At 47.5% G+C, this 27,844-nt stretch overlaps 2 protein-coding genes across 2 annotated transcripts in view; one reads left to right on the top strand and one right to left on the bottom strand.

Moving 5' to 3' along the window:
* The window catches only part of LOC309635556 (uncharacterized protein C10orf120 homolog), a 70,892-nt gene that overhangs the window by 9,129 nt on the left and 33,919 nt on the right, over positions 1 to 27,844 (bottom strand). The gene's annotated exons all lie outside the window — the stretch shown is intronic.
* The window catches only part of LOC309604749 (scavenger receptor cysteine-rich domain-containing protein DMBT1), a 34,933-nt gene continuing 10,808 nt past the window's right edge, over positions 3,720 to 27,844 (top strand). The window contains 15 exon segments of the mRNA XM_082339683.1: positions 3,720 to 4,344; positions 5,635 to 5,673; positions 9,823 to 9,965; positions 10,192 to 10,379; positions 12,096 to 12,157; positions 12,160 to 12,312; positions 13,991 to 14,056; positions 14,059 to 14,301; positions 17,059 to 17,239; positions 20,573 to 20,790; positions 21,531 to 21,840; positions 23,962 to 24,159; positions 24,828 to 25,045; positions 25,645 to 25,981; positions 27,148 to 27,257. Of these exon segments, the coding sequence (XP_082195809.1) occupies positions 3,858 to 4,344; positions 5,635 to 5,673; positions 9,823 to 9,965; positions 10,192 to 10,379; positions 12,096 to 12,157; positions 12,160 to 12,312; positions 13,991 to 14,056; positions 14,059 to 14,301; positions 17,059 to 17,239; positions 20,573 to 20,790; positions 21,531 to 21,840; positions 23,962 to 24,159; positions 24,828 to 25,045; positions 25,645 to 25,981; positions 27,148 to 27,257 (2,953 nt within the window). The 5' untranslated portion in view covers positions 3,720 to 3,857.

Here is a 27,844-nt window from a genome sequence, read left to right on the forward strand (position 1 = left end):
AGCTTAAAGACATGTTTGCTCTAATCTGGAATCTAACTCTTGTTCACCACACATTATGTACAAATGAACATCAATTTCCTGATCCATAAAACTGGAAATCAGATTTGACAAAGAAGAGGAATGAGGTTTACTAAGAAGTGAATAAATTTTAAAAGTTACTATAATTTTCCCAATTCAATAAATACTTCAGCATTTTGGGAAAAATTAGCTCACTAGCCACAAAAAATATTGAAATAGGAAAAAATTTAAATGCCTTTTATAATAGCATCAAAAACCATGGAATTCTTATGGATAAGTCTGATAAGTATGTGCAAAATTTGTACATGGAAAAATCCAAATACTGATGAGATAAATGAAAGACCTCAGTAAATGAAGGGATACATTATGTTGATGGACCAGAAGACTTGATATTGTAAAGATGCCAATTTCCTCCAACTTTATATGAGTCAACCCAAATCAAAAATCCTAGCAGACATTTTTTTGTAGAAATTGATAAATTGATTCTAAAATATTATATTTCTAAAAGGCAAAGCACCTAGATTAGCCAAAACGATTTTGAAAAAGTAGAAAAAAGAACAAAGTTGGAGCACTTACACTACCCGATTTCAAGACTAATTCTAAAGCTACAGTAATCAAGCCAATGTGTTATGGGCATAACAGTGGTCACATAAATCAGTGCAACAAAAGAGGAAGTTTAGAAATAGACCATGTATTAATGGTTAGTTTATTTTTGACAAAAGTGCCAAGGTATTTCATTGGAGTTAGAAGAGTCTTCTCACAGGAATAAAGACACAGACGTAGAAAATGGACTTGAGGACATGGGGAGGGGGAAGGGGAAGCTGGGACAAAGTGAGAGGGTAGCAGTGACATATATACACTACCGAATGTAAAATAGATAGCTAGTGGGAAGCAGCTGCACAGGGAGATCAGCTCAATGCTTTGTGACCACCTAGAGGGGTGGGATAGGGAGGGTGGGAGGGAGACACAAGGGGGAGGGGATATGGGGATATATGTATACATATTCACTTTGTTATACAGCAGAAACTAATGCACCATTGTAAAGCAATTATACTCCAATAAAGATGTTTAAAAAAAAAAAAAAAACTGGTGCTGCAACACAACTGAACATCAAAGTGCAACAAACCAAACCAAAACCAGAACAAAAACGCTTGACCCTTACAAGGGTCCTTCCCAGGTTCTGCATCCACCTGACCACCCCCTTGACTGCAGCAATTGTTAAGTATGGCTCACAGGCTGGATCCCAGCTCAGAAGTGACCTGTTGGGTTTGAAAATTCAAACTGAACTTGAATTCAGCCAAATCAGAGTATTCAGCATAAAAATCCAAATTCTTACCTTTCTGTGGAAAAAATCAAAGCGGAAGTTCAGGTTCAAAGCAGCAAATTCTTTTATTACATTAATCAGCTGGATCTGAGACAGACCTGCCCCTCTGGACACAGAAGAGCTCTTCCGTTCACACAGCTCCTACCACTCAAGCCCCTTGTTTATCTTACCCCCATGGCCCTTGGAAACTTTTGCGTTTGTGACCTCTGGATGATGGGCCCAATGTGTCAGCTGGTGTTCCAGGCCCTCCACGTCTGGGCCTGGTGACCTCCCCAGACCTGTGTGTCCCTCTGGCTGACTCTCTGCCCCACGGTCCTCCCCATCTTTCCTGATTCTGTCCCGCCAGTGGCTGGAATAACGTCTCTACGAATGACGAGCTCTCAGGCTGCACCTGCTCGTCCCGAGCCGCAACTCCTCAATGCCTGATGCCCCCGGGGAGCACTGACCTCTGAAGCTCTCCTGGGACAGTCAACACTTGCCGCCTAGTCTTGTGTCCCAAATCACCAGGAAATGCCAGGCTCCTCGAGGGCAGGGTCTCTGCCTCTCTTTCTGCCTTCCACTGCTCGCTACGTGTAGGATGTTCCCGGTAAACCTTCGCCCATTAAGATGTGGTAGCATGTACCTTACAGGTGCTGAGTCCACAGCTGCCCCGCCTACAGGTAGGATCCGGGTTACATCCGGCGTCCTCTACTAGACTCCGCGTGATATAAGAAGATCCTGAGGTTTAGAGTCAGATCCTGGTTTGATTCCCAGCTTCATTCTTTCACTCATCCGTTCAGTCAAACATGTGCCAAACTCTGCCAGTAAAGCGCTGGGGCCACAGCAGTGATCAAACCCCTGGTCCCTTCTTTCATGGGGTTTGCTCCCTAACAGGAGAGACAGACATGACATATGATCCCCCTCAGTTAAGTGACCTCAGCCAAGTTACGGCTTCTCTCCATCCCATTTCATCTTGATCCCTCTTCATTAAAGTGGGAATAATATAGAGAATCGAATAAGCTCATGGATTGGACAATGCCTAAACATTCCTGGCACCTGGCAGGCACTCACCCAGCCATGGTTCCTTCCTTTGGTCACATGCTGACCTAAGGGAGGTGATGTGGGGGAATGGGAGGGCCCTGAGCTGTCGGAATCTGATCCCAGCTGGTTTCTCGCCAGCTAAATGACCTTGGCCCTCGGCCTCCACATCATTAGAACAGGCACGTTGGATGCCATGCCCCCTAAAATTCTATGCCTTTGACATTCTGAGAGTAACAAGGGAATAAGCAGCCACGTGGATTAGTTGAATGAAGTGTACGCCGCCAGGAAAGCGAGAGACTGTCGTCAAAAAACAGAGATGTAGGTCTTATAACAGAAACTGAGGGACACTTTACCCGCCCCCAACATTTTATTATGAAAATTTTCAAGTATACAGAAAAGTTTGAAGAATTTAACAAAGAACTCCTACCTAGATTGTATGATAAATTTATCAATCCATCTATCATCCATCAACTCATGTTTTATTAAGGTTTGATTTATATACCATAAAGTTCACCGATGCTAAGGTCCAGTTTGATGGACTTTGGTGACTGTACACAGTTGTGTGATCACTGCTGCAGTCAAGATACAAAACAGTTCCCTCGGCCCCAAAGGTTTCCTCAAGCATTTCAGATCTGATGCCCTCTTCCCTGCCCACCTCCCTGAAGGAACCACTGTGTGACTTTCCCTGCTTTGTTCAGGTGGAGTCACTACATCCCTGGGGCGAGGGCAGCTGAGACAGGTGATGGCCAACTGATAGCCCCCGTACAGCAGGCCACTTGGGGCTAACTGCCCATGATCTTTGCTTTTGCTAGTGGCCACGTGGCACATGTTAGTTTGTCAACAGGCAATAACGCCATGGGCCATCCTAAATGGGCATCTTGGGGACAGGAGGTCACTGACCTCAGCGTGCAGTGTCATCATTATTCCTGCTGAATACTGGGAGGGGGCAGGTGCCCTCTTGAAGCAGCTGTCTACCTTTTCCCGATGTTCTGTCTCTTCCCTGACGTCACTCCTTCCTTTGTCCCCATCAACAGCCTATGAGAACCTACTTCCCACGTCACCAGTGACATCAGTGGCCCGTAACCCACCTGCTTCTACACCTCCAGGTAAGGCTGTTTCTTTCTGTATTGTATCTTCTGAAGTGACAGAGGTGACAAGGTCATGTGTCTTTCATCGCCCAGCAGGCTACCCAGGCTTATTCACGTGGCCGTCTCAGAGCTCCCACGGGGCCTGTCATGAGGCCTCATCTCCGCACACCTCTGCCACATGCTGTTAGCTCAAGCAAATCTCAGGCCGCCGGCCCAGGGTCAGCGAGTAGGAAAGTAGGCCCAGCCTCTTGGGAGCAGCTGCAGGGTCACACGGTAAAGAGCAAGGTTAGAAGGCAGAGGAGAATCTGCCCCAGACGAGGCATCTTAAATAGGGTGTGGATAAGGATGCCGTCATAGGCTTCTGAAAGCCGCACATCTGGAAAACAGCATGGGATCCTCACGGCAGCATGAAGGGTGTAGGTTGCAAAGCTGTGGAAAGTAAGCAACGCCAGGGTGGTAGAAGGCAGTCCAGTCATCAACAGGCAGAGGGAGCAGTGTCACCCCGAGACCCCTTTTCCTCCCCAGGAGGCTGGGCCCCCACGCAGCTGGTGGGCGGCCGCGGGAGCTGTGCCGGCCGCGTGGAGCTTTTCCACCAGGGAGTCTGGGGGACGGTGTGGGACGACCTCTGGGACCTGCCGGAAGCAGACACCGCCTGCAGGCAGCTGGGGTGCGGCTGGGCCGCGTCGGCCCTGGACGAGGCCCACTTTGGGGAAGGTTCTGGGAAGGTCCTCCTTGACAGCGTGCACTGCAGCGGGGAGGAACAGCGCCTGGAGGAGTGCTCCCACGTCGGCTGCTTTGCCCACAACTGTGGGCCCGGGGGAGATGCCGGCGAGATCTGTTCAGGTACCCCCGCCCCCTCCCCAGGCAGAGCCCCGCTTGGCCCTTTCCGAGGAAGTCCTTTTCAAAAGACAGTGTAAAAATCACAATTGAGAGTAAAGCAGGACGTTGTTCACTGACAGCAGATATTTTCATCTCTCCCACTTACAGATGCTGAATACTCAGCGCTCACACTACTGGGTGGGGAAGGTGGGGTTGACGTGTGTGGTCTGTCAGAACCTGGGGGAACAAGTTCTGCTGGAAATTGGGTGGGTCTTACTCTGCAAGCCGGTGCAGCGGCTGAGAGACGTGAAGTCACTGATTGCCCAGTGGGAGAGATGGAGAGCCCCTTAGAAATCATTTGGTCCTACCCCACTTTCTACCTCTTCACTCACTGGGCATTTGACGCTCAGGAAGCAGATACAAAATTTCTCAAACTTCTGCACAGCGCTTTGGGGTTGTGATGGGCTGGCAGTGACATGTGGGTAGGAGGTGGTTAGCTATGAGAGACAGTTAAGGACACTTCTTGCCCAGGAGCAGATGGCTGTTGGGCCAGACCGGCCGAAGTCAAGGTCCAATTTCATTCCTATCCTCTCCTTGCCTCTGCCTTGTTCCGGGTACGACCCTGGCCCCATGGAGCTTCCTTGCTGTGGGTTTTCCCACATGCCCTCAGCGTCAACACCTGGAGTTTCCCATGCCTGGGCCCTCTCTCCATCAAAACCCCTGGTCCCTTGATGCCTTGCCCTTGACCAGCTCCCGGCCAGAGGGTGAGTCATGACCACAGCTGAGTAGACAAGGTCTAGTAAAGCTGCAGTCACATCCCCTCCTGGCTGTCAACTTCAGCAAGTGGGAATGGATTGGTCCTCAGAGAAAATCTCCAATAGGAAGTTCTGGGCCACTGGTGTCAGTGGCTGGAGAGATGTTGGGGGCAGGAAGGAGGAGCCACAGCCTCCTTAGGTCCTGACTCTGTCTCTGAGCAGCACCAGGCCAAAGAAATCAGTCAGTTGGTGCTTCTTCCTATTCTTACGTGAAAGCCTCATAACTCCCAACACTGAGGTCACGGAAATTGGCCGCAGGAGCCAGAATTTCACGTCTTTAGTTTTCTTAAACTTCCGAATTTAAAAATATCTCATTTACATGTATGACAGAGAATAAATGCATCAAAGTCTAGGAAGATTTGGATCAGTGCTTCTTCCCTCCTGTATATTATCACCCCCTGCACGCTCTGCTTCACCTTCAGAGACTGACTCAGTAGTTCTGGGAGGGACCCTGACAGCATATCTGTTACCAGCTCCTTGGAGGCTCCTCGTGTGGGTGTGTGGACCTCAGTGCCAGCTGACAGTCCCATGTCCTTTGTGTGTTTGACAGGTCACCCTTTGGATGCCATGGCAGGGACGGTGGCTACAGGTGAGACTGGGGTGTCCTTGGCTGCCCTGACCATCATCGTCTAGCTCGAGCCCTAAAGTGATTCTTCAAGGAAATCGAGCAAAGTACTACTGTCCTGTCTAGGTCAGCCCTCTGAGCCTGTGTTCTGCGTGAAGTGTCAGTAATGAAGGGCAGTGAATTTATGGTTCCAGTTCCATTTCCGTTAGTCAAGTGGTGCCAGCCTTCTCAGTCTCCCAGCATGGACACCACGTGTGCAGGACAGACATGTGGCTGTTAGGGCTGTTAGCACAGCAACATTGCCAGGGCGCCACCCAGGGGCATCATTTTGGTGGGCTTCCATGATGAACACCTTCTCTGCCCCTTCTCCTTCTCTATCTGGGTCCTTCCCTGTCCTTTCTTTTTCATCTTTCATTTTTTGTTCCTCTGTTCTTACCTATATCTTGGGTTTCCAGAAGCTCCACTGAACTTTTCTTACCACCACTTGGAGATAAAGGGCTAAAATCATGTAATGCCTGGAGAGCCTAGCTGGTCCTTCTAGGGAAAAGCTGCAGCTAGGTGACCAGAGCCAAATGAGTGTAGGTCCACTTTTCTTTTTTTAAATAAATTTATTTATTTTATTTATTTTTGGCTGCGTTTGGTCTGCATTGCTGCATGTGGGCTGTCTCTAGTTGCGGCGAGCGAGGGCTACTCTTTGTTGCGGTGTGCGGGCTTCTCATTGCGGTGGCTTCTCTTGTTGCGGAGCACGGGCTCTAGGTACGCGGGCTTCAGTAATGTGGCGTGCAGGCTCAGTAGTTGCGGCTCACGGGCTCTAGAGCTCAGGCTCAGTAGTTGCGGCTCGCGGGCTCTAGAGCGCAGGCTCAGTAGTTGTGGTAAATGGGCTTAGTTGCTCCGTGGCTATGTGTTCCCTGCATTGGCAGGCGGATTCTTTTTTTTTTTTTTTTTTTTTTTATTTATTTATTTTTGGCTGTGTTGGGTCTTCGTTTCTGTGCGAGGGCTTTCTCTGGTTGCGGCGAGCGGGGGCCACTCTTCATCGCGGTGCACGGGCCTCTCACTATCACGGCCTCTCTTGTTGCGGAGCACAGGCTCCAGACGCGCAGGCTCAGTAGTTGTGGCTCACGGGCCCAGTTGCTCCGCGGCATGTGGAATCTTCCCAGACCAGGGCTCGAACCCGTGTCGCCTGCATTGGCAGGCAGACTCTCAACCACTGCGCCACCAGGGAAGTCCCTGTAGGTCCACTTTTTACACAGCCAGGTAATCTGATGGAGAAAGCCGTTGCCACATCCGTCACCTTTAATTTTGGACTACATATTGGACAGATGGATAGACAAACAGACAAGCAGATGGAGAATCAAATGGACAGGGGGATGGACAGATGGACACAGAACAAATCAGTGTTGGAGAAGGTGGATGACTCAGAGCCACTTCTTTCCACTTAGTAGTGGATTTTCAATAATGAAATTTTAATAAGTTACAAGTGATGGTGGGTGGAACACTGCCATCTCCATATACATAGAGGCTCCACATAAGCTCAACCTTAAATGTGAAAATGAAGCAGTTTATTCATTACTGCTGATGACCTGACAAAATCAAAACTATAAGACCCAGCGCCAAGGAGTATCCGAGGGAAAGGTTCGGACTGATTCTGGATAACTGCTCTGCCCAGCAAGCACGTGTCAGTGGTAAAACTCTCAAGAGAAGTGAGAGATGCTGGAAGATTCAGACGCCTTCATGCCCTAATTTCCTAAGTTTACAAGAATTTTTAGACTAATTTATACCTCTGCTATGTCCTAAGACGTACCCAACAAAGTAATGACCAATGAAACCTTTTGAGGAAAAAAATGAAAGAAAAAAAAATGTCAACTATAAAATTAGTGAACTAAACAGTGAAAAAACCTGAAATTCTAAAATATCTCTGTGCTTTTAGAAAAATCTCAGTGTGGCAGCGTCATTACTAACTCATCTGGAGCGATTAGGAATCCCCCTCGGAATGACATGCATGACAACATGACGTGTATGTGAGAAATCAAGGCGAACGCATCTGATCACATACTACTGGCATTTCCATATCTTAGGTAAGTCCAAAGTACTTTGCTTAAGTACACGGTGTAGTTTAAAATTCCAAGCATTTACTCCCTTGGTTGATTCTTGTAACTGAAAGAGTTCTTCATGCCTTTTTAAGTTTCTATTTTGAAATAATTACAGACACACAAGAAATTACAAAATAACACACAGAGTCCCATGTACACTTCACCCCGTTTTCCCCATTGGTGGCATCTTATATAATTGTAGAACAATCAAAAGCACAGACCTGACATTAGTACAGTACTGTTGGCTGGAATACAGACTAACTCAGTTTTCACCATTTTTTACTTGCACTTGTGTGTGTGTGGCGGGGGGGGAGGGGTTCTGTGCAATTTTATCCCATGTATAGACTCATGCAACCATCACCACAATCTAGAAGCAGGCAGTGTGTTCCACCACCACAAAGAAATGACTTCTTCATCCTTCCTGCTTACAACCACCCTACCTCTGTCCCTGGCAGCCACCAATCTGTCCTCCTTCTCTACAGTTTTGTCATTTTGAGACTGTTACATCTGTGGGGATCATACAGTACATATTCTTTTGATATTCACTTTTCTCACTCAGCTTAAGGCCCTTGAGATCCACCCAGGTTGTTGTATGTATCGAGTCTGTTCCTTGTTATTGCTGAGAAGTATTCCATTGTGTGGAGACCAGAGTTTGTTTAACCGTTTCCTCCACTGAAGGACATTTGGGTTGTTTCAGGTCTTGCTGTTATATGTAAAGCTTCGATGAGCATTCATGTACAGGTTTTTGCGTGAGCATCAGTTTTGATTTCTCTGGGATGAATGATCAAGAGTCAGTGCTAGGTTGTATGGTAAGTACATGTTTAGTGTTTAAAGAACACATTAAGAGACGCAAGAGGGAGGGGATATGGGGGTATATGTATACGTATAGCTGATTCACTTTGTTATACAGCAGAAACTAACACAACATTGTAAAGCAATTATACTCCAATAAAGATGTTAAAAAAAAAAAGAACACATCAAACTATTTTCCAGAGAGACTACCATTTTACATTCTCACCAGCACCATATGAGAGATCCAATTTCTCCATAGCTTAGCTAGCATTTGCTATTACTATTTGTATTAGCTATTTGTCATTTTTAGCATAGAAATCTTGTACATGTTTTGTTAGATGTGTATGTAGGTGTTTCTTTTTTTCTTTTTTTGGGGGTAATTATAAATGATACTCTTTATAATTTTGGTTTCCACATGTTTGTTACTAATATATAGAAATATTATTGATTTTTGTGTGCTTCCATGAATTTGTAATTAAAGTGAAATTCATTTTATATGCTTTGTATAGATATGTATGTGTGTGTGTGTGTGTGTGTGTCGTGGAGTGTATGTGTGTGTGGTAGTGGGGTCTGAGAGAGAGAGAGAGAGATTGAGAGTATGTGTGTATATATTTCAGCTTACTGCTTAAAGATGCAGATTCCACGGAACCCTCAGACCTAATAAACCAGGAAAATTTAGGTTTTAATACTGTAAACTGTCAAGGCAGATGTCATTCATAGATGAGTGTCTTATGGAAATTAACCTTCAGGAACAATTTAAATTATTTACTGCTCTTGAATTTTTTTTTAAATTTGTTTATTTTATTTATTTATTTTTGGCTGCGTTGGTTCTTCGTTGCTGTGCACGGGCTTTCTCTAGTTGCGGCGAGCGGGGGCTACTCTTTGTTGCGGTGCGTGGGCTTCTCATTGCGGTGGCTTCCCTTGTTGCGGAGCACGGGATCTAGGCGCGTGGGCTTCAGTAGTTGTGGCGTGCAGGCTCTAGAGTGTAGGCTCAGTAGTTGTGGCACACGGGCTTAGCTACTCCACGGCATGTGGGATCTTCCTGGACCAGGGCTCGAACCCGTGTCCCCTGCATTGGCAGGTGGATTCTTAACCACTGCGCCACCAGGAAAGCCCCTTGTTTAATTCTTATAAATCCAAAACCTGTAAGTTCCAGTTGCAGTAGATACTGAGTTGAAGGAAACACAATCTACCCAGAAAAAGTGATGAAAAAGTAGTTAAAGGGAGGTCCCAGTCATAACCTCCCAAAACAGTCCATCCCACCCCCATCCCTCCATCTCCGATTCCTCAGACCCAAACCTCGTCAGACTCACCCCTTCCCCAGGCACATCCAGCCTCGGTCTCTGTCTCTCTTTCCCAAACCCTCATGTTGATCTGCTCTGCCTCTCTCCCAGCAAGCGAGAACCCTTCCACTTTAGAAAGAGCGAGGAGAGAGTAAACAGGACAAAGATAATATTTTCTTCATCAGATGATAGAGGGAGGGAGAAAGGCAGGGAGCTCTCATGCATTAATACTTTTTGACCCATAAGAATTAGATTGAATGGACTCTCCTTCCCAGGAGACGTTTAGGCTAAAGATCTATTCAGACGGCAGCCTGACTCCACCAGGCCGCAGAGTGTGAGGTGGTCGTTAGTGGGATCACGTAAGTGATGCCATGGAGGCACATCCTGGCGCCCTTTTTCCTGTCATTTCAGGAGGAAGTAACTCTTGTGGAGGGGTCATTTCTAGTCTCTCCGGCTCATTTTCCAGTCCGCCGCATCCAGGAGACTACCCAACAGACGTCCAGTGTGTTTGGGAGATCCACGTGGATAAAAAATTCCACATAGAACTCATGATTCCAACTTCGAAGTAAGAAAACAACGTTTAAAGGGAAGAGTCCACCTAAATAAGAGTATGGCCTTGTGAAATCATAATAAAGGTGTTTCTTTCAGTGGGAAACACTTAGGGGCAAAACCAGAAGAATGCAAAATTCTTTCCAGTTTGAAGCTGGAGTTGTTTCTGTAGTGCTATCCAATGAGCTACTTCTAGCTTGAAAAATTCAATAAGTGGTTTATTAACATATTTGACTTAACATTACTATGATGGTTTTTCTTTTGATTTTTTTCTAAAAATATCCTTATCAGCTTTGCCCTCACTGTACACTGGGTACCAATATTTATTCTCTTAGACTTTCTCTTTCTTTACATTTTAAGCAAGCTTAAAAATTAAGAGGCTTTCCATACACATACATTAGCTGGCTACTCCAGCCTTGAGCCCTGCATCCTCTAAATGTTGCCACAGTGAAAGGGGATGGCAGAGTCATTGCCTCATCTCTGACATAAAAAGGATAGAATTTCCTAAGTCATTGCCATTTTTTAATCTTCAGGACATAAAGTAATAACTGACTTTTTTTAGTGTGCTCAGGTTCTGTACTATGTATTTTGTATGCTTTGTCATGTTCCAGCATCACGTTAGCCCTAAGATAGATGTCCTTGTCATCCCAATTAGAGACAAAGAAGCTGAGGCTCAGAGAGGTTAACTAACAGGCCCAAGGCCAACCTTCTAGTTCTGTTGGATGTAAATGGCCTAGCTCTTCACCAGTATATGATTCTGTAAGCAGAGTCTGTACAAAGCCCTTCTTCTTGTTGTCTATGGCACACATCATGCTACAAACACAACAATACTGTGAAATGCTATGAAAATCCCCCTTTATCATGCACTGAATTGTTGCTCGGTCCATGGAGTCCAACATGCCCTGTGCCAAAGGATATCCTAGAAACACGTTATCTTTGTTGAGTAAAACCCTAAGGACACAGCCCACAATGAAATGAGAGCCTTGAACCCATACCTCTAAAGCCTGTCATGTTATCAGTTATCCATTTCTTCAAAATCAGCTCTCATACACATCCTTCTGAATAATTACCAAAGTGCAAATACTCTTCTACATGCTGACATTATTTTAATTTTATTTTTTTAATATCTATTTATTTATTTATTATGGCTGCACCGGGTCTTAGTTGTGGCACGCGGGATCTTCCTTGCAGCATGCGGGCTCTTAGTTGCGGCATGCGGGATCTAGTTCCCTGACCAGGGATGGAACCTGGGCCGCCTGCATTGGGAGCACGGAGTCTTAACCACTGGACCACCAGGGAAGTCCTTATTTATATGGTAAAATCAAGTTTTTCCTCCCCAAGAATTTGGGTATGAAAAATGTTGTGAAATACAGAGGTAGGAAAATCGGGCTGTGATGTTGGTTACATGCTGATCACTGGGATGATTTTACTGTTCAGATTTTATTTGCAGTGTATATTCGCATTTCCTAATGTTCTGTGTAAGTTGTGATTGGCCAAAACCATTATGATTTTAAAATTTCTATTACTAAGTTGTAACCATAAGCCTCACACATTCCGCAAAGATAATGAGTTCTGTTAATAAGGCATCTGAAAAAGTTAATTGATATTTTATATATTAATATGCAATTTAAAGTATAATCCAACTATTTAATCCTGTGATTGTCATACTTTTCAAACTTTAAGATCCAGGATGCCCTAACCTGCTGCTAACCCTCCACTGTGATTCCCCCAGGCTAGAAGACATCCTTGGATGCCCGTATGACTCAGTTGAAATCTTCGACGGCCCCAGGATTGCCTGCTGTCCATGGGCAAATTCTGCGCCTCAGTAGCTGTGATGTTTTTCTCCTCCTCCGACATCATGACTGTGGTGTTCCGAAGTGATTTTGTGATCACCAACAGTGGCTTTTATGCTCTGTTCAATGCAATTCCGCAGGGCGAAAGAGAGTCAGGTAGGAAGCTTCAAGCAGGTTTTTGGCCTTGAAAAGACAGAACAGTTTTCTAATTTAAGGGATTTCCCTATTAGCAGAGGCCTGGGATTCAGTTTTAAAAGCACACACACACACACATAAGCCCTGCTGCATCGCTGCTAGATTTTTCCATTAAGAGGGCCTCATGAGCGATGAAATAAAGCAGTGACGTCCAGCCTGTATGTGAATGGGCAGGCGGCTCCTCCCCGCGGCTGCATCCGGCTGCCTGGGAACTGTCCAGGGTGCTGAAAAGTAAAAGTCAAACTTGCAAGAATTCTCTTCCCTCCACCAGCTGGCTCACTTTACATCTTGCCTGCATTGGACCCTAGACTCACCCAAATAAGAGGCTTGGGAACTCCTTAACGGATGGACGCTATAGCCTGTCATTCCAGGACCAGGTCCAGTTTGCACCCAGAAGGCATACTTACCTGCCAATTGTGGGGCCCCAGTAACTCAGGTCATTAGGAATTCGGGTGGAAACTCCCTGGGTGTATTTTGAAGCTGGGTGTTTGTTTCTGAGTAAGGGAATTCCTTATATATTTGACCTTCAAAAGCATGCTTGAGATCTTGCCCTGGGGAGGCTAAGTAAGGTCCAGCATTTGAAATCCAGACCATTCATTGACTCAAGATCACCATTTTCTCATCCAATAATCTTCACTAACGTCCTACTCTGCGCCAGGCCCAGTTATAAGTGCTGGGGACACAGTAAACAGTACCATGCCTTTCCCTCATGGAGTTTACAGTAGCGTGGATTTGGGTGAATGGGGAAGGATCAAGACATAAGAAACAAGTAAATAAACAAGATGATTTGGGGGTAGTGATAAGGCTGGGAATACAGAGCCAGATGGGATAGAAGAGAGTGCCTGGGGTGGAGGAGGTGCTATTGTGGATTGAATGGGGATGGCGGCCTTGCTGAGGAGGTGATATGTGATGAGTGACCATGAAGGGGCATTCTAGGCAGAGAGAATAGCAATGCAAGGGCTGCTCTCAGGGAGGAAAGAGTTGGACACATTAGAGAAACTGAAAGAAGGCCAGGGTGGCAGAGCCTGTGGACACAGTAAGGGAAGGCTGTCCCTAGTGCACCTCCAGGAGACTGCAGGTGACTCCAGCTGGCCACAGCCCATCAGCCCAGAAAAAGCCATTCCCTTTGGGCTTTATGAAGTCCTAGACGCCCTTGTGGTCAGGTGTCTTCAGGGGACTAAATCTACACTTATCCAAGCACTTATCCAAGACATGTCCAAAGAAGCAGCTGGGAACCCATTTCCCCAGGAACCCAGCTTTGCAACACAGAGAACCACACAGCAAGATCTGCAGAACCCAAGGTGTGCTGGGGCTAAGCACTGTGTTTTATAGTCACACTCTTGTTGACTTGTCACCTCTGAGGTACATGCTGCTAGAAGCCCCATTTTACAAATGAGGAAACTGGGGCCCAGGGAGATGAAATAACTTGTCAAAGGTTACACAACTAGGGGGCAGGAGAGCTGGGATCCAAACCCGCCTCTGTCTCACTCCTAAGCCCCTCAGCCCAACATATTACGGAATCAAGACAGCCTTAAGGCTTCATTCTTGCATTTATTTCCCTTAGCCACAAATACGGGAGCTAGAAATCCTTCTTATTTAAAACTCCCTACACTCAAAAATAAAATCCTGCTTTGTTTAGAAGATGGACCAGAGTTGCGGCTAGTGGGTGGTTCTGGACGGTGCGCAGGACGCCTGGAGATCCTCCACAAGGGGCCTGGGGCACCGTGTGTGACCACCTATGGGACCTGAACGAAGCTGAGGTCGTGTGCCGACAGCTGGGGTGTGGAAGGGCCGTCGCTGCCCCTGGAAAGGCCCACTTCGGCCTGGGCTCTGGAGACATCCTCCTGGACAACATTCAGTGTTCGGGAAGCGAGAACCACCTTGGCCCGAGCGCTGGCTGGTCAGACCACAATTGCGGTCACCATGAGGATGCTGGCGTCATCTTCTCAGGTACCTCTCCTCCTGTGGCAGCTTCTTTCTGGTCTTTCAGCATCTCGGTGATGGGTGCAAGGTGTGCACAGAGCAGGGCCAGGTGACCAGACAGATGAATGTCCCTTCAGCCGGGCTGGCAGAGAATGCTGAGAGCCACGCTTTCTTCTGAACACGCACTCCAGGGCCACAGAATTTTCCGGTCCTGTTCCTTGCAGCCTCTCTCAGGTCTGTAACTGCTTCTCCAGAATCTAAACATGCCGTGTTCTTGCTTGTGTAAGACGAAGCCTACCTGTTTGGGACTTGCCCACACTAGAAAACCACCACTTGTCTTTATAAAATTTAACTTAGATTTCCTAAATTTACCTCTTTTTAATGCATGCAGATGCAGGGGACTGGGCTCCAGATGTGATTCCTGCACCCCCAGGTAGGTCTGACACTGAATTTCCATTATCTCTGCAAAGGGAATAAGAAATTTAACCTCGGGACTCCCCTGGTGGTGCAGTGGTTAAGAATCCGCCTGCCAATGCAGGGGACATGGGTTCGATCCCTGGTCTGGGAAGATCCCACATGCTGTGGAGTAGCTAAGCCTGTGCGCCACAACTACTGAGCCTGCGCTCTAGAGCCCGCGAGCTACAACTACTGAGCCCAAGTGCCACAACTACTGAAGCCCACGCACCTAGAGCCCGTGCTCCGCAACAAGAGAAACCACTGCAATGAGAAGCCCGCGCACCGCAACAAAGAGTAGCCCCCGCTCGCCACAACTGGAGAAAGCCCGTGCGTAGCAATGAAGACCCAACACAGCAATAAATAAATAAATAAATAAATAAATTTATATTAAAAAAAAAAAAGAAATCTAACCTCTGTCTGGACCCAGGCACAGGTGGACAGTGACGTAGACACTGGAATCACCCAGCGAGCTTTAAAAACTTCTGATGCTCAAACTGCACCCCAGACCAGTCACATCAGCACTTCTGGGGTCCAGCCAGTCATCAGTGATATTTAAAGCTTCCTGTGTGATTCCAACATGCAGCCAAGGCTGAGAACTAGGGGCTTGGTCAACGAGCTAAAAGTCACATTTCCCAAATGGAATGGCATCTGAAACTCTCCTCTCTGGACAACAGATCATGGAGGGGCAGGAAGGGACTGAAAGAGGATGGTCCCATCACAGTGGCTGAGAAGAGGGTTGTTACAGAGAGGAAGGAGGAAAGGTTTACCTCTCAGGGATACGAATTAAGAGAGCGAAAGCATGCAAGTCAACAAAGAAGCACTGAATGTCGAACTCTCCCAGTGGGTAGAAAGCAGATTGCGGAAGTGAAAACATTTGGGGCTCCTCTGTGGGCCTCCTGGCTTAGCCAACAGAGCAGGAATAGAGAAAGGTACACCTTCTTCAGGTAACCTACTCAAAGTCGAGGTGCAGCAGTGACCTCCCAACTCAGATTCCTGCTGGATCAGAGCACTTATGGTCCTGCCTCCTGCATCTGCCTGCCTCTCCAGGACAACTTCTCAGCCGCTTGCTTCCCTGCTCACTGGCACCCCGGGCCCCACGCATCCTCTTCCCAGCCTTACCCAGTGACGGTGCCGCTCTCTGCCCTCAGTGGTGGCCTGGGCCGGGGAGAGTTGGGGTCAAGGGTGCTCCTTGCAGTGTTTGGGGGCCAGGCGAGGTGGCTAGCAGCTGTCCCTACCCCGGGCTGGCACCACTATGGTGCATTTGGAGGGACACGCTTTGGGAGCCTCTTAGCCACTCCAGTCCAGGTTCTGAGGGCATCCCAGGTGGAAGCTGCCATCCCTTGTAGGTTGCCCTTCTGGTGTGGGTTGCAGAGGCAGACCTATGGGAAGGGGCCCATCTTACTTCATTGGAATACTTGTCCAACCTACCTTTCCCCACCATGGCTCTCAGCTTTCCGGGTTTGAAAGCTGCATTGTCCCTCTGCATTTTGGCACCTGATAAATTTCTACAGGCACTGTGGCATGTTCATAAGCCCCGATGTTACTGTAGGTGATGCCTCATGACTGGTCAGTCTCAGGACAGCCCTTGGGTTGGTGGACCCCAGCACAGAAGAGAAAACAAATCATGAGACTCTGCGTTGTCTGTGATTTCCTGGTGAATCACTGAAAGAAGGGGAGAGGCTGCATCTCAGATCAGGGAGAAAAGAGGAATGAATGTGTCCACACCATATATTAAGATTCAAGAGTAGTAGCAGCTTCATTCGTTTGTACTTAAGTATTGATATAAGGTGATGTTATCGTGCCAAGCTTTTTCCTGATTTTTTTGGTTCTGATTTTTGCAGCTGCCATTCCCCAAGCGCCTATCCCACAAGGTAACTCTCTCCCACTGAAAGTATAACCTGTAAAGGGTGGAATCATGGTGATAATTCATAAAAGTAGAATAGACGTCTGCTGTCCTGCCTGCATGAGGGGAAGGAAGTGGTGGGACGGAGCTCTCACAAGTAGATCGATTGTCTGCATCTTAGTTGGGCTGGTTTGCATGACAGGAAGCTGGGGAGAGCAGTAAGGACGTGTCACTGGACACCCCACACCTGCCATGTACATATCCAATCCATTTCCAGTCTCACCTACAGTCTTAGGGTCCTGCCTACCTGTCACACATCTTTCCTTCTCCCTCACTCCCTCTCAGGGTACAGCCACACACCAGCCAAGCCGCAACCATGTCTACACCAGCATGATCCCTTCCCATTTTGTGATTCACTTTTGAGCTTGCTGGAATTCTGGATTCTGTACTCGGGAAAATGCAACTTGCATGCCTGAAGAATCCAGCCCCGGCTCTCTCGTTTGTTTTCACAGGAGGAAGTCACTTTTGTGGGGGAGTCATTTCAAGTCTCTCGGGCTCCTTCTCCAGTCCTTGGTATCCAACAAACTACCCCAGTGACATGGAGTGTGTCTGGGTGATACACCTGGCTGAGAAGTTCCATGTAGAGCTGACAATCCCCAGCCTGAAGTAAGCAGCTTTGCTTTTCTCTGCATCAAAGGCCAGACCGGATTTGAAACCATGCTTTCCCCAAGAGGTCGCTTTTCCAAGTGTCTGCGTCATTTCAGCTGCTGTAACAAAATTGTAATAGACTGGGTATCTTAATAAACAACAGAAGTTTATTTTCTCACAGTTCTGCAGGCTGGAAAGTCCAAGATCAGTATACCAGCAGATTCGGTATCTGCTGAGGACCTGCTCCCGGGTTCATAGATGGCCGTCTTTCACTATAACCTCACATGGTGGAAGGGACCGGGAACTTTCTCAGGCCTCTTTATAAGGACACTAATCCCATCATGAGGGCTCTGCCTTCATAACCTAATCACTTCCTAAAGGCCCCACCTCCTAATACTATCATATTGAGGGTTAGGTTTCAACATATGAATTTCGAGGGGACATTCAGCCTACAGCACCATGTGACAAATCCTTTCACATATTAGGTGAAAATTGGTCTGGTCATCTGAGCTCAGAAAGTCTTAGCTTAGAAAGTGCAATTGGAGAAGACCCCACGAGCATCCCTGACACCTGCCTTGGAGGGAGCCTCAGCTGGGGTGACCCACACATGAGGACCTCACCCCTCCACTCTCAGCCAGCTCCATTTGGGACACAGCCTCTTCCTCTGGCTGAACCCTAAACTGTTCTTCTTCATTACCATTTTCTGATCTTTATTCTTCCCTCTGGTGCTACACAAATCTTTTTCCTCTTCCCTTCAAGAATTTCTATCATGTTCCTACTAAGATTTTTCTTCTGCATATTAAATAGCCTCCGTTCATTCATTCCTCGTATCATGTACATTGTGCTTCCTACTCTTTCTCCAACCATCACCCATTTTTAAAGGAATTCATCCCATTGTAATGCATATTTATATCCATGTATATATACATATATATTTGTACACACATACATATACAGGAGTAACTTTTTAATGAAAATATTACTTTTCCTGATAATGTTTAACCCTGGTTTCATCTTTCTACACTGGGTCATGTCTGGCTCATTCTGTCTTCCTAACACTGTCACACAGCCTGTCCCAGACCTCTGCCACTGCTTTCTGTCTGTGTTCATTGGCCACAGCAGTCAAGGATGTGACGGTTAAATGCTGCTTTCAAATGTAATGGGTCGGCTGTGGAGTGTTAGTTTTACCTGATGCCTAAATTTCCTTTAGAATGGGGAGGACATGACTAAAATCAGGGAGTGTTATGTATTATGAGCAAAGTGTATTTATCATTCATTCATTCATTCCACACATTTATTTGCTGAAAACAATGTGAGAAGATTTGGCATCATATAGTTCAAATCTATGAGCTTCACAGTTCTAATGTTTTGGGGCATAGAGTATCATTTTATCGTTTCTGGAAAACGGTTATTACAAACAGCTGTAATGACCCGTAGCCCCACAGTCTCAAGGTTAGCCTTCCAACACGAATTTCCTACTATAATTGCAGAGCTCACCAATCAAGGACTGTTTAGTGTGTTGCCTGGAGGCTGAGCTTAGCTGCTGATTTTTGGAGTTTGACATTTTTAAGTCTGAATTTATTGATATTTGCTTTTTGTTTCTTAGGACATAAAATTAGTTGTTATTTGCTCCAGTGAATCTCAACTGGGAATAACTGTACCTCCCCACAGGACGTTTCGTTGTGTCTGGAGACATTTTTTTACTGTCTCAATTGGGGGTACGCCGTTGTCGTATAGTGGGTAGAGGCCAGGGATGCTGTTAAGTGTCCTACAATTCGCAATACAGCCCCCCACAGTAGAGAGTTATCCATCCCCAGGGTCAGTGGTGCTGAGGCTGAGGCGTCCACAGTGAACATGTGAGGTATGCACTGCAGTGTCGCCTGTTACTGCCACGCTACCGTCACCTTCCACACGGATATTATCACTTTTCCCTAATTTAAAAATGAGTTATTTTGGGCTTCCCTGGTGGCGCAGTGGTTGAGAATCTGCCTGCTAATGCAGGGGACACGGGTTCGAGCCCTGGTCTGGGAGGATCCCACATGCCGCGGAGCAACTGGGCCCGTGAGCCACAGCTACTGAGCCTGCGCGTCTGGAGCCTGTGCTCCGCAACAAGAGAGGCCGCGATAGTGAGAGGCCCGCGCACCGCGATGAAGAGTGGCCCCCACTTGCCGCAACTAGAGAAAGCCCTCACACGAAAACTAAGAGACCCAACACAGTCATAAATAAATAAATTAAATAAATAAATAAAGTATTAAAAAAAAAAACAACAAAAAAAAAACTAATCTAAAAAAAAAAATGAGTTATTTTGAGCTACTTGGCTCTTATTTCATTGAAACAGATGTGTTCTGCAACAAACAGCTTTTCAAATTCAGTAGTTTGCATACAAATGTCATTGTGCCCATTGTGTATATTATGCAATGAGCACAGACAAGGCATGCGTCAAAGGCCACTGACTGTTGTTTAAATGCAAATGTGCATATGTTACATTTTTATCGTGTTAGATAAATGTTGATGTTCTTTAATGTATATTTATTGAGCCCACTTTCTGCAGGCCCTGGTCTAGGAATGGGTTTATAATGCCAAAAAAGACAAACAAGGTCTCTACCCTCATGGAGTTTACGTTCTAGATGGGGAGACAAGTAGTACTCGAATAAACCAATAACTCAGTGGACAACTTCAGTTAGTGATAAGTTGATAAGTGCTATCAAGAAAAATATAATACATACTTGGTAACAAGGCAGAGAGCGAAAGGGGCGAAGACAGCTTTAGATACGATGCCAGGGACAGCTTCTCTGATCATCCAGGTTAGACAAAACATGCCAGGAAAACACTTGGTTTGAACCGGGCAGTTTGGGGCATTGGAGGGAAGAGTCTTAGTCAACAGGCCCTCAAAACTTTTACAGCTGTCACCATTTCTTCCTGCTCTGGGTCTTGTTGAGAGTTCCACTCAGTGAGACCCTAGTGGACACTCTCCACCACCATAGGGAGTGGCAGAATTTGAATAAAGAGTCAGGGGATATCCTGGAGACACTTGAGGCAGAGAGGAAGATGGTGGGACACGCTGAAAGCCAAGATACCAGTTGTGGCCGCAGCAGGGCGGGGAGGGGTGCCAAAATAGACCAGGAGAGACATGACGAGAGGCTGACTGGCCTGGACCAGTCCCGACAGGGAGGGACAGGAGGGCAGACTCAGGCAGTATCTGAGGGGTCAAGTCCACTAGTGAGCTGTGTGGTTGGAAGGAGGGGCAGGAGTGCCTGCAGTTTCTGGCTGGATATGATGCAAAATTTGACTTTATGTGAGACATTTCTGCAGATTTCCTTGGGGAGCTTAACTCTGCCTTCACCTCCTCAGATTAGAGGACATCTGTGGGTGCCCTTACGACTTCATCGAAGTGTTCCATGGACAGCAGGTTGCCTCGCTCTCCATGGGCAGATTCTGTGCCGGGGCAGGGCTCACGTTCGGCTCCTCGTCAAACATCCTGACCGCAGTGTTCAGAAGCGACGTCATGATCACCAACACAGGGTTCCTTGCCCCATACAACGCCATTCAGCAGGACGAAAGGGAGAGTGGTGGGTCTCCTAATAGGGACCTCAGAGGGAAGTCAGATGTAATTTGCGTCCTTTCCCTTTAAGAGAGGAGATGCTTTCTAAATCCAACCTGCGGGGTCCACCTGCATTACTGACATCCTGAGTGACATCACTCTGACACTGACAGCCCCCTGCCCACCCCTCCCCCTGCTCTGTCCCTCACTGTCATCTTCCTCCACCAAGACGTCCCCCTGAAGAGACAGACGGCTGAGTCTCGTATCTTGCCGTGGCCACGCATGCAGGGCGAGAACCCAAACAACAGCCTCCTTCTCCAAAGGAAACGGAAATGCAGTAGAGCGAATCCTTCTGGAGCAAAACCATCTCAAACTACAACTACCAGCCCACCTGCTTCCAGCCGAATTCTATGCAGAAACCATCCAGAACGCATATTCATACAGACCTCTGAGCTTCTGCAGCAAGCTATGGGGAACATTCCACAGCCCTCGGAGGATAATGCTTAGGGTGACCGTATAACTTATCCTTCAGTCAGGGTACTTTTGAGAGTTTAAAAGAGACTCTAAAATAATTAACGGGCATTAACTGACCTACAGCAGTCATAAACCAGGACCATTCCTGGCAAATCAAGACATAGGGTCCAACAGCCTAATATGGGAAAACGTGCCCATCTGAGAATCTTGGGCATTCTCCATCTGAGCGGAAGGGCCTGAGCAGAGACGGGGGACAGCACCACAGCTCAGGAGCCTCTGTTCTCCTGCCCCCAGACGCGGCCCTGAGACTGGGGGACGGCAGTCACAGGTGTGAGGGCCGGGTGGAGGCCCTCTACGATGGCACCTGGGGCACCGTGTGTGACGACAGCTGGGACCTGACGGACGCCAGGGTCGTGTGCCAGCAGCTCGGCTGTGGCGCGGCCTTGTCAGCCCCGGCGCAGAGCTACTTTGATGGAGGCACTGGCCACGTCATGCTGGACGATGTGCGGCGCACGGGGAATGAAGCCAGGCTGTGGCAGTGCACGCACAACGGCTGCTTCTCCCACAGCTGCAGACACCCAGCCGGCGTCGTCTGCTCAGGTGGGCCCCCCCGGGACACAGCACACCTCAGGGAGAGCCTTACCCCCCGGCAGCCTCTGGGAAGGGAGACGTCAATTACTCAGAAAGGGGCTGTGGGCTTCAAGCCATCTTTTCAAGTCAATTTGCTTAAGAGGTAGTTTTCTTTCTCTTCAGTTGTCGTGTCTGTAAAATGCTCAAGGTCCCACCTTAAAAGCTGTGGTGATTAAATGGGGGGTTTGTATCACCAGAGAGCCCATTCCTGGATAGACAGGCCACGGCGTTGGTGACAATCCACTCTCTCCTCAATGGGAATAGCAGCCGGTGTCCAAAGAGTGCTTAACACAAGCCAGGCTCTGTGCTAAAACCAGTGCATTCCTGGTCTCATTTAATCTTCACAGTCTCAAATAAGGTAGAGACTACCAGCATCCTCATTTGATTGACAAGGCAGCAGAGGCAGAGCCTAGATCACACACAGGCCCGTCCCCTAAGGTGCTGTGTGAAAGACTGAGCCCAGCTCTGTTGCTAAAGTTCCTTCAGCCCCATAACTGACCCAAAGTAAGGAAATGCCATGTTTTCAAATTTAGCGCTTCTAGCAACTAGATGAGCCATCACGAGCCTGGTAAGCACAGTGTGCTCCCTCACCCGGTGGGCACTGAGGCTGCCAGTGTCTAGCCAGCATCGATGGGTTTTAGTGCCACACTCCTAACTGCCCAGAGCAGAATGTGTTTGACACACACACAAAAAAAAAAAAAAAAAAAAAAAAGCTTGATTCCTTTTGTGAATTGTGTGGCTGTCTAACTCAGTCCATCTCTTATTCTCTCCTCTGTCTTGGAATAGGTATTGATGGCAATCCAAAAGTGGGACTAACAGGTATTGCTCTTCCAAACATTTCAACCCATTGCCAGGTCCCTGGTATAGGTGAATCCTAGCTACTTTGTAATCCTGTAATTGTGCCACAGTCTAATTAAATTATCACTTGTTAATTAAAAAGAGCAATGCAGCCCATTAGCGTTAGCAAAATGGTGGGTCTTGGAGGGGGGCAGCAGAGGGTGGGGAGAGAGGTCAGGGGGAAGGAAAATTCAGATTCATCAGAAATGGAATCTCTGGCCACTGGGATTCCCTGAATCAGTATCCGCCGTGAGCAAGGGCTAACTGCCTGCAGCGGTGATCATGCTATAGGTGCCGCAGGGAGCAAGGAAATATGGAATGGAATGGAATGGAATGGAATGGAATAGAATAGAATAGAATAGAATAGAATAGAATAGAATAGAATAGAATAGAATAGAATAGAATAGAATAGAATAGAATAGAATAGAAAAGAAACCCAGGGTCAGCCCTCAACAAGTTGTATCAAACTGCACCTGTTTGCACACTTGGTGTCTAAATATCCAAACTCTTGCAGTGTCAGTCATCTCTGTCCACTGCAGCACAGAGTAATCACAGCTCTGCATGTCAATATTTTTGAGTATTTTAAGGGTTATTCTGAATAAAAGTTCTTGCTCACAGTATCATTTTTTTCTCTGTGTATTTTCATAGGCTCGACTGGTGACAGCCGCCCTACAGTACTTCAGCTTTATTTAAACACTTCACGTGGTTTTATATTTGCTTTCTTTTCAGTTTTAGCACTTCCAGCAACCAGATGGAACCCTTTCTTCCTTTTACATATGAGAAGCTCCAGCACAGAGAACCCTTTAAAAATTCCACTTCAAATCCAATGTTTCAGCCATAAAGTGGATGCTTTAAGTAATCTTGGTCTTGATTTCAGCTAGAATTTGGATATAACACAATGAGGGGTCTTCTAATACAGTCTGTTCCGTGACCACACAGTAATGCTGTACTGAGCAAGGAGCCTTTGGTTTGCATTGTCTTTGCATCTTTTTCAAGTAAAATGCATGCTCAGACCTATCTGTGCATATGGGTTCATAGAGCCCTCTCAACCTTATGTCACGATCATTTCTCCTCACAAAAACCCTATAAGCTTGACAGGACACACGCAACGATCTTATCTGACAAAGAGTAACATGGGAAACTCCAAAAGCCTCCAAAGCTCTTTTTTGTAGTTACGGGCCAAAGCAGCTCTAGAACAAATTCTCCTTAGCCTCTTCTCACCCCATGCCCTCTTGACCCCTCTAAAAAACCAGCAGAGGTCGGTGCCCCCTTCCAATGGAATTTCTTCACTGTTTCTTGCAGATGAAAATTTCCATTGTGGCGGTTTGCTCACAGATAGTTTGGGCTCTTTCTCCAGCCCTTGGTATCCTAAAAAATACCCCACAAATGTGGTGTGTGCCTGGGACATACAAGTGGATAGGAGGGCTCATGTCAAACTTACCTTCGAAGTGAGGAAGTGAGTAAATATCTCCTACTTTTACTATCCTCTTTACTTGGTTATACTGCCTGCTACCACCCTTCCCCCCCCCCCCGCAAAAAAAAACCCAAATTCCATAAAGTCTTATGTGCACTGAGGAGAATCCTGGTTGCATTCTTATAGTAGTGCTAGATTGGAAACAATCTAATTGCCCATCAATAGGGGTTCAGTTAAATAGATTTTGGTACATTTATATATTGCTGTCACACATGTAGGGTGTATTGCTGTGAAATGATCTGCAAGATCATGGCCAATAGTACAGGGACTGACAGTTGTGCATAGACTATCTGTGGAAGGAAACAAATAGAAACTGTTCGTTGTAGCTGCTTCTGGGAAGGGGACTAATCAGAGGTGGGAGAAAAGTTGCTTTGCACCATGTACCCATCAATATCACTTAAACTATATTCCTTGTGCTTGTAATGCATATTCAGAAAATACAATTGAATGAAAACTTTAAAAAAATAAAAGACTTTTAGAATCAGGAGGATACGTACTGCCTGCCCCAGTGGGGTCATGTCTTCCTCCGACGTGTGTGAAGAGATGTAGGTTTCAGAAAGCTTTTCCAGAACCCTTCCCGAACCAACCTCGGCAGTGCTTCCTGGCGTAAAAACCAATGGATTGATCTGAACACTATCATGACTTCACAGATTGGAAAACTTCTACGGCTGTCCATACGACTTCATCGAAATCTTTGATGTCCCACAAAGCGAATCTTTTTCGCTCGGGAGGTACTGCTCCAGCCCAACCCCAATATTTACCTCCTCTGCAAATCACCTGATGGTGGTCTTCCACAGCGACGCCATCGTCACCAGCGTCGGCTTTTCTGCATCCTACGAGTCCCTCGTGCAAGACGAGAACAATACCAGTAGGTTCCCAGGTCATCTTAGCCTCTGGCCGTGGTTGGTAATGACAGTGAGGGTGGACGGCCGACTCTGTGATCGGGGAAATGGGTCCCGAGCTCCTTAGTTTACCCCCAAGATCTGACTAGAGAAAGTGGTTGAACACCCAGCACTGCTGTGAAACCACGCGTCCACATACATCTTCTCAGGGCAGAGCACACGACGCTGTGTGAGAGGGGTACTTGGCTGATGCTGTTCAGTCTCTGAGCCTGTTGCATTCGGAACACCTGCCTAAAGGATGCTGTTCCTGACCAAGGGCAGCAGGCGCCAGTGTCCCTGAGCTTGGTGCCTCCCACATCACGCAGAGTGCCCGGGGGCCTCTTTTGATCTCTGTAAAGTAGACAATCCTGTCTGGCAAAGAGCTTTAACAAAACACCCCCACACACACACCCCGAAATCACAGTAACCTGAGAGATGAAACCCGAAGTACCTTTGCAGGCGCTTTAACCCACCTTAATTTCCTCCCCAGAATGAGAAGGCAGCCCTCGAAAGCTGGTCAGCTCAGAGGAGATGCCCAGCTCTTCCTCGAAGGCAGAGCGGTGACCCGGGCATGTCTGTGTCCCAGATGTGGCGCTCAGGCTGGCCAACGGCAGCCAGCGGTGTGAGGGCCGCGTGGAGCTGCACTTCAACGGCAGCTGGGGGACCGTGTGTGACGATAGCTGGGACCTGCAGGATGCCGAGGTGGTGTGCAGGCAGCTGGCCTACGGCGGGGCAGGGTCTGCCCCCAGGAGGACGAGATTTGGCCGAGGCCTGGGCCCCATCACCCTGGATGACGTGGACCGCGTGGGGACCGAAGACAGGCTGTGGCAGTGTCTGCGCAGCGGCTGGTTCTCCCACAACTGTGGCCACCACGAGGATGCTGGCGTTGTCTGCTCAGGTGGGCCTGATGCCGAGGCCGGGGGGTGGGCGAAATGACATTCCTGCTCTATGAGTCTTCACCCAACTGTACTTAAAGCCGCGGGGAAGTCCTGGACAGTCCCTGTGTCAGTTTCCCAAGCTTCAGCCCTTCAGCCCTGCACGGTCCCCGCCATATGCACCTACTACCCACACTAGAATTTTCCGAATACTTTCCATCAGCTCTTCTTTTTTCACTGAAGTGAATTCATTTTACAAGGAAATTTTATATCACCACCATGAATGGAGGGTCAGGATCACTTGCCATGAAGAGGAAATACATAAAAATAAATACAATGGCAATAAAACAAAGTTAAAATGTTTACAAATAAACAGTGAACTATCTAATCAGTTCATACCCATGTATATCTGAAAATATCCTTAAGCAGAATGGAACTAAGTGTAAACTTTTATATTTTAATGCAATGAATGAGTAACTCTTAAACTAGCAGATGTGCTACCTCAGATTATCTCACAGCCCACCAGTGATGAGTGATGCCTTTGGGAACCGTCTCTTTGGTTCGAACCATCCCCCACCCCAGCACCCTGCAATTTTTACAGGTAACCAGAGATGCTCTGAAAGTCTCAGAGCTGAGAGCCCAGCTCCTAGCCCAGGGTCCTTATTCTCCAGTTTTATCCCAGTTGAGTCTCTGCAGATAAATTCAGTAGTTGGAGTAAAAAGCCCCCCTTTATCTCCACATCCTTCTGGGTCTGGCTGGGAAGAGGCAAACTGGTTTATCAGCTAGACTGGCTGCAACGACGTGAGAAAGGATGAAAGGCCAAGAGGGAGGGGGAGGTGCTGGAAGGTTCTGAGAGGAGGAGAGAAGTGAAGGGACAGAATCAACCTTCTCAGCAAAGCAAGAGCCGAAGCCATCAGAGGGCAGGGCCGGGGGCCTACAGAGCAGTGAGGTTTGGAGCCAGGGGGTGGGGCAGAGGCAATGGAAGGGTCATGGCCCAGCTCCACGGCCCACTCTGGGGCCCATCTGCTCCTTCCCAACGCTGACCTTGCCAGTGGTATGTCCTTGAGACGTACGTGGTCCTGCCCTTTACAAACTGACATTTACTCTGGGAGGCAAGACCCACACATCCACAAAGAATTACAAAACCAAACCAACTGGCAAGACAGGTGCTCCACACAAGGTGACCACCATTGTGGCCTCCGTTTGCCCCCCAGAAAATCCCACAAAAATGACATTGCAGTGTCTGACAGTGACAGAAATGAACTAGGACATCTGGACATCGTAGCCATGGCAACTCAGGGCCATTCTCGGATGCCCAGATTGGGTACAGTTTCTCCCCCAAACAAGACATAGAGTGTATATGTCTTACATTCCGCACGGCTTGTGGGATCTTAGTTCCCCGGACAAGGGATCCATCCCAGGCCCTGGCAGTGAAAGCACCGAATCCTAACCACTTGACCACAAGGGAATTCCCAAGACATATACCCTTCTGTTTCAAACAAGCAAGTCTACCCCTTGGGTTTAAGAAGAACTAAGGGACATAACCTGCCCTCTCCTTTTGATTTATGTTTCTCGTAGCCTCCCTGACTTGCTCAACGCCATCAGCTGCTGTGAGTGACCCAGCTTCAGGTAATTGCAGCGGTTCTGAATTGAGTAGCTATAACTTGCCTCGGCAGAGTTACCCTGGGCGGTAGGGTTGGATTTAGGAACCAAATGCCCTGGGTTTGTTGTCCTGGCTTCACCTTTGCTAGCTGTGGGACCTTGAGGAAATCTCTGAACTTCTTCATGCCTCAGTTTCCACCTCTGGCCAAGGAGGAGGAGGAGGGTAAGAGCACCTGCCCCGTAAAGCCGTGCTGGGGCTTGGTGGATCCCTCTTAGTAGAGTGGGAAGGGCGGCGCTCGTGGGGCGCAC

This window comes from Balaenoptera borealis, assembly GCF_965194805.1.
Source record: "Balaenoptera borealis genome assembly, chromosome: 10".
In the NCBI taxonomy this organism is placed as follows: domain Eukaryota; kingdom Metazoa; phylum Chordata; class Mammalia; order Artiodactyla; family Balaenopteridae; genus Balaenoptera; species Balaenoptera borealis.